Source organism: Scyliorhinus torazame, chromosome 6, assembly GCF_047496885.1.
Source record: "Scyliorhinus torazame isolate Kashiwa2021f chromosome 6, sScyTor2.1, whole genome shotgun sequence".
NCBI lineage: Eukaryota > Metazoa > Chordata > Chondrichthyes > Carcharhiniformes > Scyliorhinidae > Scyliorhinus > Scyliorhinus torazame.
Genome location: NC_092712.1, coordinates 246018798 through 246034687, shown reverse-complemented (window position 1 = coordinate 246034687; position 15890 = coordinate 246018798). Strand labels below are relative to the sequence as shown.

The 15890-nt window shown below is 46.1% G+C and overlaps 1 protein-coding gene across 1 annotated transcript in view; it reads right to left on the bottom strand.

Moving 5' to 3' along the window:
- Positions 1 to 15890, bottom strand: part of pak1ip1 (PAK1 interacting protein 1) — a 149005-nt gene that overhangs the window by 13044 nt on the left and 120071 nt on the right. The window contains exons 7-8 of the mRNA XM_072509556.1: positions 8334 to 8431; positions 5669 to 5768 (exon numbers count right to left, since the gene is read on the bottom strand). Of these exons, the coding sequence (XP_072365657.1) occupies positions 5669 to 5768; positions 8334 to 8431 (198 nt within the window). The remainder of the gene's footprint in view (positions 1 to 5668; positions 5769 to 8333; positions 8432 to 15890) is intronic.

The window sequence follows — 15890 nt, the reverse complement described above, 5'->3', positions numbered from 1 at the left end:
TAAATTCTATGAAATCTATGAACCTGGGACCCTGGAGCTGTGAAGCAAGTGCTACCCACTGTGCTACTGTGCCACCCACCAACGACTATGAGGAGGAGAATTCTCTTTACCCAGAGAGTGGTGAGCCTGTGGAATTCACTACCAGAGAAAGCAGTCGAAGCCAAAACATTATATGTTTTCAAGAAGGAGTTAGATATAACATGTTAGATGTGATGTTAGGTGAATTGGACATTCTGAATTCTCCCTCTGTGTACCCAAACAGGTGCCGCAATGTGGCGACTAGAGACTTTTCACAGTAACTTCATTGTTATATAAACTAATGCAGCAGGGGTATGGGAACCTGGATTGTAGTTTTAGGGTAAGGGAGAATGAGAGGAGAGGTCAGGAGCTCAGATTTGACGTCGCAGGAGGGGGCCAGTGTTCAGGTAGGTGGTTTGAAGTGTGTCTACTTCAATGCCAGGAGTATACAAAATAAGGTAGGGGAACTGGCAGCATGGGTTGGTACCTGGGACTTCGATGTTGTGGCCATTTCGGAGACGTGGATAGAGCAGGGACAGGAATGGATGTTGCAGGTTCCGGGGTTTAGGTGTTTTAGTAAGCTCAGAGAAGGAGGCAAAAGAGGGGGAGGTGTGGCGCTGCTAGTCAAGAGCAGTATTACGGTGGCGGAGAGGATGCTAGATGGGGACTCATCTTCCGAGGTAGTATGGGCTGAGGTTAGAAACAGGAAAGGAGAGGTCACCCTGTTGGGAGTTTTCTATAGGCCTCCAAATAGTTCGAGGGATGTAGAGGAAAGGATGGCGAGGATGATCCTGGATAAGAGCAAAAGTAATAGGGTAGTTATTATTGGAGACTTTAACTTTCCAAATATTACATACATAGATTACATAGAACATACAGTGCAGAAGGAGGCCATTCGGCCCATCGAGTCTGCACCGACCCACATTAATCCCTCACTTCCACCCAATAACCCCTCCCAACCCTTATGGACACTACGGGTAATTTAGCATGGCCAATCCACCTAACCTGCACGTCTTTGGACTGTGGGAGGAAACCGGAGCACCCGGAGGAAACCCACGCGGACACGGGGAGAACGTGCAAACTCCGCACAGACAGTGACCCAGCGGGGAATCGAACCTGGGACCCTGGCGCTGTGAAGCCACAGTGCTAATCACTTGTGCTACCGTGCTGCCCACAAACTGGAAAATTGACTGGAAAAGATATAGTTCGAGTACATTAGATGGGTCGTTTTTTGTACAGTGTGTGCAGGAGGGTTTCCTGACAGTTTGTTGACAGGCCAACAAGAGGCGAGGCCACATTGGATTTGGTTTTGGGTAATGAACCAGGCCAGGTGTTGGATTTGGAGGTAGGTGAGCACTTTGGGGACAGTGACCACAATTCGGTGACGTTTATGTTAAGGATAGAAAGGGATAAGTATACACCGCAGGGCAAGAGTTATAGCTGGGGGAAGGGAAATTATGATGCCATTAGACGCGACTTGGGGGGGATAAGGTGGAGAAGTAGGCTGCAAGTTTTGGACACACTGGATAAGTGGAGCTTGTTCAAGGATCAGTTACTGCGTGTTCTTGATAAGTATGTACCGGTCAGGCAGGGAGGAAGGTGCCGAGCGAGGGAACCGTGGTTTACCAAAGAAGTGGAATCTCTTGTTAAGAGGAAGAAGGAGGCCTATGTGAAGATGAGGTGTGAAGTTTCAGTTGGGGCGATGGATAGTTACAAGGTAGCGAGGAAGGATCTAAAGAGAGAGCTAAGACGAGCAAGGAGGGGACATGAGAAGTATTTGGCAGGAAGGATCAAGGAAAACCCAAAAGCTTTCTATAGGTATGTCAGGAATAAGCGAATGACTAGGGACAGAGTAGGACCAGTCAAGGACAGGGATGGGAAGTTGTGTGTAGAGTCTGAAGAGATAGGCGAGATACTAAATGAATATTTTTCGTCAGTATTCACTCAGGAAAAAGATATTGTTGTGGAGGAGAATGCTGAGCTCCAGGTAAATAGATTAGATGGCATTGAGGTACGTAGGGAAGAGGTGTTGGCAATTCTGGACAGGCTGAAAATAGATAAGTCCCCGGGACCTGATGGGATTTATCCTAGGATTCTCTGGGAGGCCAGGGAAGAGATTGCTGGACCATTGGCTTTGATTTTTATGTCATCATTGGCTACAGGAATAGTGCCAGAGGACTGGAGGTTAGCAAATGTGGTCCCTTTGTTCAAAAAGGGGAGTAGAGACAACCCAGGCAACTATAGACCGGTGAGCCTCACGTCTGTTGTGGGTAAAGTCTTGGAGGGGATTATAAGAGACAAGATTTATAATCACCTAGATAGGAATAATATGATCAGGGATAGTCAGCATGGCTTTGTGAAGGGTAGGTCATGCCTCACAAACCTTATCGAGTTCTTTGAGAAGGTGACTGAACAGGTAGACGAGGGTAGAGCAGTTGATGTGGTGTATATGGATTTCAGCAAAGCGTTTGATAAGGTTCCCCACGGTAGGCTATTGCAGAAAATACGGAGGCTGGGGATTGAGGGTGATTTAGAGATGTGGATCAGAAATTGGCTAGCTGAAAGAAGACAGAGGGTGGTGGTTGATGGGAAATGTTCAGAATGGAGTTCTGTCACAAGTGGAGTACCACAAGGATCTGTTCTGGGGCCGTTGCTGTTTGTCATTTTTATCAATGACCTAGAGGAAGGCGCAGAAGGGTGGGTGAGTAAATTTGCAGACGATACTAAAGTCGGTGGTGTTGTCGATAGTGTGGAAGGAAGTAGCAGGTTACAGAGGGATATAGATAAGCTGCTGTGCTGGGCTGAGAGGTGGCAAATGGAGTTTAATGTAGAGAAGTGTGAGGTGATGCACTTTGGAAGGAAAAACAGGAATGTGGAATATTTGGCTAATGGAAAAGTTCTTGAAAGTGTGGATGAGCAGAGGGATCTAGGTGTCCATGTACATAGATCCCTGAAAGTTGCCACCCAGGTTGATAGGGTGGTGAAGAAGGCCTATGGAGTGTTGGCCTTTATTGGTAGAGGGATTGAGTTCCGGAGTCAGGAGGTCATGTTGCAGCTGTACAGAACTCTGGTACGGCCGCATTTGGAGTATTGCGTACAGTTCTGGTCACCGCATTATAGGAAGGACGTGGAGGCTTTGAAACGGGTGCAGAGGAGATTTACCAGGATGTTGCCTGGTATGGAGGGAAAATATTATGAGGAAAGGCTGATGGACTTGAGGTTGTTTTCGTTAGAGAGAAGAAGGTTAAGAGGAGACTTAATAGAGGCATACAAAATGATCAGAGGGTTAGATAGGATGGACAGTGAGAGCCTTCTCCCGCGGATGGAAATGGCTAGCACGAGGGGACATAGCCTTAAACTGAGGGGTAATAGATATAGGACAGAGGTCAGGGGTAGGTTCTTTACGCAAAGAGTAGTGAGGCCGTGGAATGCCCTACCTGCTATAGTAGTGAACTCACCAACATTGAGGGCATTTAAAAGTTTATTGGATAAACATATGGATGATAATGGTATAGTGTAGGTTAGATGGCTTTTGTTTCGGTGCAACATCGTGGGCCGAAGGGCCTGTACTGCGCTGTATTGTTCTATGTTCTACTAGGGGTTAAAGGGATCAAAGGATATGGAGGAAAAGAGGGAACTGTTTACTGAGTTGGATGATCAGGCATAATCAAAACGAATGGCGGGGCAGGCTTGAAGGGCTGAATGGCCTATTCCTGCTCCTACTTTCTATGTTTCCAGAATCTATGAAATCATGGAAGATTGTAACCAATGCACTACTATCTCTGCAACTACATAGTCTCATCACTCGGGTGCCGCCCATCAGGTTCAGGGGTCTTTATTGCAAGGGGATTGGAGTGCAGAAATAAAAAGTCTGGCTACAATTGTACAGGGCTTTGATACAAACACGTCTGAAGTAGTGTTTCTCCTTTTGCTCTGTTTCTCTGGTTATGAATATGGCAGTCAATATGGTCGCCTTCCTTAATCCTAATTATGTTTACTTTAGAGTCGCCAGGTATCTTTCGATACCGCCACAAGGTTCAAAGCCGAATACTGATCAAAGAGCCAATACACCAGTTAGTCAGTTCAAAGTCAATACCTATTTATTTACACACACAGCAAAATCTACACATGCACAAAGTACTACAAACTAAACTATCTCTAACGCTAACGCCTATACTTAGCTTCGGGTGCCCACTCAGTCAGAGGAACAATGGCCGTTGTTTGGATCTGAGGTTGTTGGGTTCGAAGTGGTACAGGAGAACAGCGATGGTCGTCCGTCTGGTAGCGAGCGTTGACCTTGAACTTACTTGCTTCTGGTGCAGCTGGTGGACGGGTCTCTCCGCTTTGAGAGCCAAGTCCAAGAGAGCGATTCTGTCTTGGGGGTTTCTTCTTATACCCGGAGGGGCTTCGCACGCTTTTAGGCGGGCCTTAAACTTGGCCCCAATTAATTGGGCTGCTTCTTGATTACTGGTATTGATCTTGACCAATAAAAGGGTGGGTGCCCTGATGGCTGGGCATGCCTTTGGTGGCCGTTGGCCTGGCCTTGTTTGTGCTTTCGGTTTGGGGAACTGGCGCCAGGATGTCTGGAGCAGTATCGGTTGCTTGAGTGTCTTTCCTTTGTTCCCAGAGATGGGCCATCAATATGTTAATAGATCTACAGTTTCAGCTCCGTCTGGGAGCGGTCTCTCCAATATGCATACAGGCTCTGTGCCTGCTTGTTTTCCTAACATTGTCCACAGTTCCCTACATGCTTTGCGAGCGTCCATTTTGTATTCTGGAAGTGGCCATCCCAGATGGCTACACTCCACATTTTTGGTCTCAAGGATATAATTGCATAGGAGGTAATACAATGAAAGTTCACTAAAATTGGTCCCTGGCATGAGGGGCCTATCATCTGACGAGAAGGAAAGTAAATTGAGCTTACATTCTCTGTAATTCAGAAAAACTAGAGGTGATCACACTGAAACATACAAGATTCTAAAGGGGTGATAGCATGGATCCTAAGATATAGTTTCTGCTGGTGGGGGAATCTAAAACACAGAGGGACAGTCTCAGGATCTAAGATAAGGAGAAATTACTTCACTTAAAGGTTCTGAATCTTTGGAATTCTCCAACCCAGAGAGTTGTGGATGTTATACGGTTGAATACATTCAAGGCTGGGATGAACAGATTTTTGGTTTCTCAGGGAATTGAGGGATATGTGGCACAGCATGAAAACGGAGTTTAACCCAAGATCAGAATGGCAGAGCAGGCATAAAGATACGTGGTCTTCTCCTGCACCCTGTGTGTTCTTGTGGGACTTATCAGCCTTAAGTACCAATTGAATTCCCATTACTTTTTTTTCCAGTGCCAGTGATTGTTTTGACTTCTCAGGGGATAGCACTGCAAACCAAGTCCATGGCACCACAGGTGGCTCTGCTGCAAAAGAGGGGAGGAAGAGGAATGGCAGGGCCACAGTGATCGGGAGTACAATAGTAAGGGGATGAATTTAGATGGGTTCAAAGATTTTTCTCAATTGTAACTTTCTTAAAATCACAAGAACTGCCTAAAATCAGAACATTAAAACAGGAATTTTAAATTCATTTCAATTAAACCTGGTATTGCCTCCATCTTTTCCAAGGGCTCATATTGAACATTCATGATTGCTTACCTTTTTAATATCTATCTGCCATAGTTTAATGTAACCATCATTGGATGCTGTGGCAAGAATATGATACTGTGCCACTTGGAAGAAATGCATCACTTTCACCCTGAAAAGAAAGAATTGAAGTTATTTGTTAGTAATTTGAAAGACTCATTTCTAATAGTAACCAAATAGAAGATCGAGTGGAAATAAGAGATATTTACACTGCTGTTCAGATTTAATAGGATAGCATTGTACTCCTTTGCAAAGCGGATTTCCCCCTACCTGTCAACGTTATCAAAAGTCATAACCCAGGAGACTGGACGGCATCCCCCCCTCCAAAGGAGTACTCCATAAGACCACAAGACATAAGAGCAGAATTAGGCCAGTCAGCCCATTGAGTCTGCTCCACCATTCAATCATGGCTGATATTTTTCTCAACCCCATTCGCCTTCTCCCCAAAACCCCTGATCACCTTATTGATCAAAAACCTATCTATCTCTGTTTTAAAGACATTCAATGATTTGGCCTCCACAACCTTCTGCGGCAAAGAGTTCCACAGATTCACCACCCTCTGGCTGCAGAAATTCCTCATCACTGTTTTAAGGGATTGTCCCTTTAGTCTGAGATTGTGTCCTCTACTCCCACTGTGGACAGGCTTTTAAGTGCCAGATTAGGTAATTCGATGACAATCTTTGACTGGAATCTGAAGGTTGAGAGTTCAATTCCATTCCAGAACATTAGTACATAATATAGGCTAATACGTAAATGTAGGACGGAGGGAGTGCCACATTGTACTTCATTAAACTGAAGACCTCTCTGTTCTGGAAGTTAACAGATCCATAACAATATTTGCAGAAGTGCAGGGAGTTGTCCTGGTGTTGTAAGGATCCTCCTGCTAATTTTGTTCTTTTGGTTTTAAATTTTTGTACCTGAACACTTAACGGGACCTATGCATTTAAGATGGACATCACTTTTAATCTAATTCCAGGATCCCTCCAGCAGGATGTACTGTTTGGTCAGTGATCTTGATGGACCTGGTTGGCAGCCAATGAGCAGTTTTGATTGCCGGGCTCTGAGCTGATCCTCGAAGCTGATTGGTGCTGACTGTTCTGAAATGTTCCTTACTCTCGCAAACTGTTTTTCCCGTTTTAGTTTCGTTTTGAATCCAGAGCTGGAGGTAGCTGTGAATTTCTCTCCTCCTGAAAGGGTAAACCTCTCTCAAACACCCAGTTGGAGGCTCTGTTCTCTCCTCAGCCAAGCTAGAGTGAGACAGGACACCAAGTAAGAGTAAGATACAAGCTGAGAGCTGGGTTTGTGGGAAGAAAAGGAATTTTAAGGATCCAATCCAGCCACTAGCTGAAAGCAGGGTCAGCTGGTAAACAACCCTTCTTGCAATCTTGCGGGGAGAACTTCTTGCGGGGAGAACTTTGTTCTTTTCTTGGAAAGGCTATTGGTCATTCTGGTGAAGTTGGAAACAAGTCAAAAGTAAACAGGCCTGAGGTGGATAATTCCAAGTGGAGGCCCAGGTTAATAAAAGTTAAAATGAATCCCCAGAGGGGATCCCACCATAGTCTGGGGATTTAGACTGAATGTTTCAGCCAGAAGATCCTCGTTAGCAATTCAACCGATGGTTTTTTAATATTTCCGTGTCCTGGAAGGACAGTCAGCTGTAAAAGCAACTTCAACATCTAAACCTTCCATCTCACTTATTTTTACCCCTTCCCTTCCCTGTGTGAGTGTGTGTGTGTTTGGATGGAGGGTGGGACGGTAAGTCATTGAAGCAGTCAAGGGCCAAAAATCTCAGAAACGTTATATGAATTATTAGTTAATTTACTTATGTTGAGACTCCAGGGCTTGTGGAGCTGGAATTGACCACGCACTCGCCCAGAGTGTCATAACAGTGTTCTTGCCAATCAACAAACTACCAAAAAAATGCATTTGTACTTTGACCTTGTGGTATACAAAATTGGTTGTGATATTTGCCTAAAGAGCAACAATACAAAAAATTCCTTTGGCTCGGAAGCCTTTGGGATCATAGAATCATATAATCCCTACAGCGCAGAAGGAGGCCAATCTGCTCATCAAAAGATCTTCGAAAGAGCACTCTACCTATGCCCAATCTCCCAACCTATCCCTGTGACTCCACCAGCCTTTGCACACTGAGGAGCAATTTAGCAGCTGACAGAAAGGAGTGAAGATCTTGAGATGTGTAACTGGGTCCTGTGCAACTACTGCTGTTATGCTGAATAAACGTCTTTCTTCTGAACTCTTTGGACTCCCCTTTGTCATTTACTTCAGGGACATTGCGTTTTAAATGTTTGTAAACAGGTAGAATTTCCCAGCGCAGACGATAACGACAAAGAGATGGACAGGAGACGTGGAATGAAATGAAAATTGTTTATTGTCACAAGTAGGCAAATGAAGTTACTGTGAAAAGCCCCTAGTCGCCACATTCCGGCGCCTGTTTGGGGAGGCTGGTACGGGAATTGAACTGTGCTGCTGGCCTGCCTTGGACTGCTTTCAAAGCCAGCGATTTAGCTTTGTGAATTTGAAGGCTATGAAGAAATAATCAGAAATCTTGTTTTGAGACATTGAGCTTGAATTTGACAATGGTTAGAAAGGGTATGCTCAATTCAAACACAAATAAATAAGACCAATGAATTCAAGTCTGAAAGAATTCATGCTGTACCTGATGTCATGAGCCTTGAACTCAGAAATACACATTTCTGAGTTTGTATCATACAGTCTGACATATTCATCCTCCCCAGCTACACCAATAATAGACTCCTAATGACAAAGAAAACATGTTTAATTTTAATAACAATGAACACAGACATGATAATTTTGTTGCAGGGCTCTAAAATAATAGCCATTAACCATGTTACAGTGCAAATAAAAAATCCAATGGTATCATCGTATTGGTAGGCAGCAACTGTCATCTCAACAGTAACTGTCCATAAGGTTTTGCAAGTTTTTCAGAGGAGACTTTCTAGAATCCATTGTATTGCGCGGCATGGTAGCACTGTGGTTAGCACTGTTGCTTCACATTGCCAGGGACCCGGGTTCGATACCCGGCTTGGTTCACTGTCTGTGCAGAGTCCGCATGTTCTCCCAGTGTTTGCGTGGGTTTCCTCTGGGTGCTTGTGCACAAGAAGCTAGCACGCAGGTGCAGCAGGTAATCAGGAAGGTTTTAAAAAAATATATATATATTTTTTATTCTCCTCCCTTTTCACATTTTCTCTCAAATTTACACCCAACAATATACTATAATCAGTAACGAATGTAATGTCAATCCCCATATCAATAACAACAATCCCATCCTCCCACCAAACCCCAGACATTAGCCCGCATGTTAACAGAAACAAATGACAAAAAGGATTCAGGAATCATCCATAATTAACACATACAGTCCCTCACCCCCCCAACCCTCCCAGCCCCCAACCCCCTAATGTTCGATGTGATCCAATTCTTGAAAGTGCATAATGAATAATGCCCATGAATTGTAAAACCCCTCCATCCTTCCCATCAGTTCAAATTTGTCCTTTTCAAGCGTCAAGAATTCCAGCAGGTCGCCCCGCCACGGCACAGGGTGGAGAGGTTGATCTCCACCCTAACAGGATCCGCCTTCGGGCAATCAACGAGGTGAAGGCTACAACATCTGCCTCTGCGCCCGTTTCCAACCCCGGCTGGTCCGACACCCCGAATATGGCCTCCCGAAGGCCCGGGTCCAGTTTCACGTGCACCACTTTAGGGATTAACCTCCTTCCAGTAATCCTCCAGCTTTGGAAAGGACCAAAACATATGATTGTGGCTTGCAGGCCCCCCCCCCCAGCAACGTTCACACACATCTTCTTTCCCCTCAAAGAGCCGGCTCGTCCTTGGCCTTGTAAGGTGCATTCTACACACCATCTTCAGCTGTATTAGCCCCAACCTTGCACACGAGGTGGAGGCGCGATCACACTCTGGAGCACCTCACACCAGAACCCCCTCCTCCATACCCTTTCCTAACTCTTCCTCCCACTTTACAGAAGAACATATTAACTAGGAGCAGGAGTAGGCCATCTGGCCCCTCGCACCTGCTCCTCCATTCAATGAGATCATGGCTGATCTTTGAAAACAGCGCGGGAGATTTAAAAAGCGCAGGAGCTGCGAGTCAGAGCGGAGATTTTAAAAGATCGCGGCCTAGTTTCGGGAGCCGTTCGGAGGAGGAGGAGCAGTCTCTCTCAGGGAGAGAACCTGAGAACATCTAAGACACTCAGAAGGTAAGAAAGTGATTTTTACTCATTTTTACTTTTATACCTTTTTCAAATTGTGTGTGTTGGGTGGAAACTGAAGTGACATCACAGAAAAGCTGTGACCTGAGTGGCTGGTTGGGAATCTACACTAAATTAAAAAAATTAAGCATTGGTAACTAATTAAACATAATTACTTAATTATAATTTAGAGGGGTATCTAAGCCAGAGATGGGAGAGTACTATATTTAGCTTTCGCATTTATATTAGAAATCTAGCGCTATGAAACAGATAGTTAACAGTAACTTTGAAAAAATAAAAAAAATATATAAATTTAATTAAAAAAAAACTATTAATTTTAATTTAAGAGTTTAAAAGTTTGCGGCCTGGGAGAGGTAAGTACTGTTTAACAACCTCCTTACTTTGCAGGTCAGCTGTTAGTTTCGGGAGATCAGTTTCGGGAGCAGGCCTATTGGCTGACTGTAAGTCAGGAAGGATACAAAAGGTGTGGCTGAAGTGCCTTTAGAGACGGAGTGCTGGAAGCAAACAGAGTGTATCTGAGTTTGGGTAAGGCTGAGTTCGGGTAAGAGGTGAGTGAGGGCTGTGTTTTTTTGGAGTTTGGGGTTGAGTTTCCAGAAAAAAAAACAATTAATTAAGTAAATTAATTAACTAGTTAAGGGAATTTGGTGCTCATCTTAAGGAGGTGCAGAGAAGCAGACCTGTGAGGGAGTCTCGGGAGCAATTACATCACAGCCAGCAGGTAAGTGATTGGCTTGTGACTGGTAAGTGATTTTTCTCTCTTTGACTTTCTCTTAGCTGTGTAGTGTAGTTCAAATTTAACTTCAGGTTTAAGTCATGGCAGGAGAGCTCAGACCCGTGTCATGCTCCTCTTGTGAGATGTGGCAAGTCAGGGACCCTTCTGGTGTCCCTGACTCCTTCATCTGCAAGAAGTGTGTCCAACTGCAGCTCCTGTTAGACCGCTTGACGGCTCTGGAGCTGCGGATGGACTCACTTTGGAGCATCCGCGATGCTGAGGAAGTTGTGGATAGCATATTCAGTGAGTTGGTCACACCGCAGATTAAAATTACTGAGGCAGATAGGGAATGGGTGACCAACAGACAGAGGAAGAGTAGGAAGGCAGTGCAGGGATCCCCTGCGGTCATCTCCCTCCAAAACAGATTTACCGTTTTGGAAACTGTTGGGGGAGATGGCTCACCAAGGGAAGGTGGCAGCAGCCAGGTTCATGGCACCGTGGCTGGCTCTGCTGCACAGAAGGGCGGGAAAAAGACTGGCAGAGCTATAGTGATAGGGGATTCAATTGTAAGGGGAATAGACAGGCGTTTCTGCGGACGCAAACGAGAATCCAGGTTGGTATGTTGCCTCCCTGGTGCAAGGGTCAAGGATGTCTCGGAGCGGCTGCAGGGCATTCTGGAGGGGGAGGGTGAACAGCCAGCTGTCGTGGTGCATATAGGCACCAACGATATAGGTAAAAAACGGGATGAGGTCCTACACGCTGAATTTAGGGAGTTAGGAGTTAATCTAAAAAGTAGGACCTCAAAAGGTAGTAATCTCAGGATTGCTACCAGTGCCACGTGGTAGTCAGAGTAGGAATGACAGGATTACATAGATTACATAGAATTTACAGTGCAGAAGGAGGCCATTCGGCCCATCGAGTCTGCACCGGCTCTTGGAAAGAGCATCCTACCCAAGGTCCACACCTCCACCCTATCCCCATAACCCAATAACCCCACCTAATCTCCATAACCCAGTAACCCCACCCAACACTAAGGGCAATTTTGGACACTATGGGCAATTTAGCATGGTCAATCCACCTAACCCGCACATCTTTGGACTGTGGGAGGAAACCGGAGCACCCGGAGGAAACCCACGCACACACGGGGAGAATGTGCAGACTCCGCACAGACAGTGAGCCAAGCCGGGAATCGAACCTGGGACCCTGGAGCTGTGAAGCAATTGTGCTATCCACAATGCTACCGTGCTGCCCGTTGAATACGTGGCTTGAGAGATGGTGCAAGAGGGAGGGTTTCAAATTCCTGGGACATTGGGACCGGTTCTGGGGGAGGTGGGACCTGTACAAATCGGACGGTCTGCATCTGGGTGGGACCGGAACCAATGTTCTCGGGGGTGTGTTTGCTAGTGCAGTTGGGGAGGGTTTAAACTAATGTGGCAGGGGGATGGGAACCGATGTAGGAAGTCAGTGGGGACGGAAACAAAAGGCAGGAAGGGAGAGTGTGTAAAGCATGACCAGAGAAAGCAGGGCAGAGAGCAAGGAAAGTCTACATTAAACTGCATTTATTTCAATGCAAGGGGCCTGACGGGCAAAGCGGATGAACTCAGGGCATGGATGGGCACATGGGGCTGGGATATTATAGCTATGACTGAAACATGGCTAAGGGAGGGGCAGGACTGGCAGCTCAATGTTCCGGGGTACAGATGCTATAGAAAGGATAGAACAGGAGGTAAGAGAGGAGGGGGAGTGGCGTTTTTGATTAGGGAGAACATCACGGCAGTTCTTAGAGGGGATATATATGAGGGTCCGCCCACTGAGTCTATATGGGTGGAACTGAAAAATAAGAAGGGAGAGATCACCTTGATAGGACTGTACTACAGGCCCCCAAATAGTCAGCGGGAAATTGAGGAGCAAATATGTAAGATTACAGATAGCTGCAAGAATAATAGGGTGGTAATAGTAGGGGACTTTAACTTTCCCAACATTGACTGCGACAGCCATAGCATTAGGGGCTTGGATGGAGGGAAATTTGTTGAGTGTATTCAGGAGGAATTTCTCATTCAGTATGTGGCTGGACCGACTAGAGAGGGGGCAAAACCTGACCTCGTCTTGGGAAATAAGGAAGGGCAAGTGACAGAAGTGAGGGATCACTTTGGGACAAGTGACCATAACTCCATTAGTTTTAAGATAGCTATGGAGAATGATAGGTCTGGCCCAAGAGTTAAAATTCTTAATTGGGGCAAGGCCAATTTTGATGGTATCAGACAGGAACTTTCAGAGGTAGATTGGGGGAGACTGTTGGCAGGCAAAGGGACGGCTGGTAAATGGGAGGCTTTTAAAAATGTGTTAACCAGGGTTCAGGGTAAGCACATTTCCTTTAGAGTGAAGGGCAAGGCTGGTAGAAGTAGGGAACCCTGGATGACTCGAGATATTGAGACTCTGGTCAAAAAAAAGGAGGCATATGACGTACATAAACAACTGGGATCAAGTGGATCCCTTGAAGAGTATATAGATTGTCGAAATAGAGTTAAGAGGGAAATCAGGAGGGCAAAAAGGGGACATGAAATTGCTTTGGCAAATAATGCAAAGGAGAATCCAAAGAGCTTCTACAGATACATAAAGGGAAAAAGAGTAACTAGGGACAGAGTAGGGCCTCTTAAGGATCAACAAGGACATCTATGTGCAGAGCCACAGGAGTTGGGCGAGATCCTGAATGAATATTTCTCATCGGTATTCACGGTGGAGAAAGGCATGGATGTTAGGAAACTAAGGGAAATAAATAGTGATGTCTTGAGAAGTGTGCATATTACAGAGGAGGTGGTGCTGGAAGTCTGAAAGCGCATCAAGGTAGATAAATCCCCGGGACCTGATGAAATGTATCCCAGGATGTTGAGGGAGGCTAGGGAGGAAATTGCGGGTCCCCTAACAGAGATATTTGAATCATCGGCAGCCACAGGTGAGGTGCCTGAAAATTGGAGAGTGGCGAATGTTGTGCCCTTGTTTAAGAAGGGCAGCAGGGAAAAGCCTGGGAACTACAGACCGGTGAGCCTAACGTCTGTAGTAGGTAAGTTGCTAGATGGTATTCTGAGAGACAGGATTTACAAGCATTGAGAGAGGCAAGGACTGATTCGGGGCAGTCAGCATGGCTTTGTGCGTGGAAAATCATGTCTCACAAATTTGATTGAGTTTTTTGAGGGGTGACCAAGAAGGTAGATGAGGGCAGTGCAGTAGACGTTGTCTACATGGACTTTAGCAAAGCCTTTGACAAGGTACCGCATGGTAGGTTGTTGCAGAAGGTTAAAGCTCACGGGATCCAGGGTGAGGTTGCCAATTGGATTCAAAATTGGCTGGACGACAGAAGACAGAGGGTGGTTGTAGAGGGTTGTTTTTCAAACTGGAGGCCTGTGACCAGTGGTGTGCCTCAGGGATCGGTGCTGGGTCCACTGTTATTTGTGATTTATATTAATGATTTGGATGAGAATTTAGGAGGCATGGTTAGTAAGTTTGCAGATGACACCAAGATTGGTGGCACAGTGGATAGTGAAGAAGGTTATCTAGGATTGCAACGGGATCTTGATCAATTAGGCCAGTGGGCCGACGAATGGCAGATGGAGTTTAATTTAGATAAATGTGAGGTGATGCATTTTGGCAGGCCAGGACCTACTCAGTTAATGGTATGGCGTTGGGGAGAGTTATAGAACAAAGAGATCTAGGAGTACAGGTTCATAGCTCCTTGAAGGTGGAGTCGCAGGTGGACAGGGTGGTGAAGAAGGCATTCGGCATGCTTGGTTTCATTGGTCAGAACATTGAATACAGGAGTTGGGACGTCTTGTTGAAGTTGTACAAGACATTGGTACGGCCACACTTGGAATACTGTGTGCAGGTCTGGTCACCCTATTATAGAAAGGATATTATTAAACTAGAAAGAGTGCAGAAAAGATTTACTAGGACGTTACCGGGACTTGATGGTTCGAGTTATAAGGAGAGGCTGGATAGACTGGGACTTTTTTCCCTGGAGCGTAGGAGGCTTAGGGGTGATCTTATAGAGGTCTATAAAATAATGAGGGGCATAGATAAGGTAGATAGTCAACATCTTTTCCCAAAGGTAGGGGAGTCTAAAACTAGAGGGCATAGGTTTAAGATGAGAGGGGAGAGATTCAGAAGGGCCCAGAGGGGAAATTTCTTCACTCAGAGGGTAGTGAGTGTCTGGAATGGGCTGCCAGAGGTAGTAGTAGAGGCGGGTACAATTGTGTCTTTTAAAAAGCATTTAGATAAATGCTTTCGATAAAAAGCATTTAGAGGGTTATGGGCCAAGTGCGGGCAACTGGGACTAGCTTAATGGTAAAAACTGGGCGGCATGGACTGGTTGGGCCGAAGGGCCTGTTTCCATGCTGTAAACTTCTATGATTCTAATTAATTGACGCAATGTCAGTTAGAGGGGTGCAGTGCTCTGACTGTGAGATGTGGCAGGTCCGGGAGGCTTCCAGCATCCCGGATGGCTTCATCTGCAGAAAGTGCACCCAACTGGAGCTCCTCACAGATCGCATGGTTCGGTTGGAGCAGCAATTGGATGCACTTAGGAGCATGCAGGTGGCGGAAAGTGTCATAGATCGCAGTTATATAAATGTGGTCACATCCAAGGTGCAGGCAGAGAAATGGGTGACCACCAGAAAGGGCAGGCAGTCAGTGCAGGAATCCCCTGTAGTTGTCACCCTCTCGAACAGGTATACCCCTTTGGATACTGTCGGGGGGGATAGCCTATCAGGGGAAAACAGCAGCAGCCAGAGCAGTGGCACCACAGCTGGCTCTGATGTTCAGAAGGGAGGGTCAAAGCGCAGAAGTGCGCTTAAAAGCGCAGTAATAGGGGACTCTATAGTCAGGGGCACAGATAGGCGCTTCTGTGGACGTGAAAGAGACTCCAGGATGGTATGTTGCCTCCCTGGTGCCAGGGTCCAGGATGTCTCCGAACGGGTAGAGGGCATCCTGAAGGGGGAGGGCAAACAGGCAGAGGTCGTTGTACATATTGGTACTAACGACATAGGCAGGAAGGGGCATGAGGTCCTGCAGCAGGAGTTCAGGGAGCTAGGCAGAAAGTTAAAAGACAGGACCTCTAGGGTTGTAATCTCGGGATTACTCCCTGTGCCACGTGCCAGTGAGGCTAGAAATAGGAAGATAGAGCAGCTAAACACGTGGCTAAACAGCTGGTGTAGGAGGGAGGGTTTCCGTTATCTGGGCCACTGGGAGCTCTTCCGCGGCAGGTGTG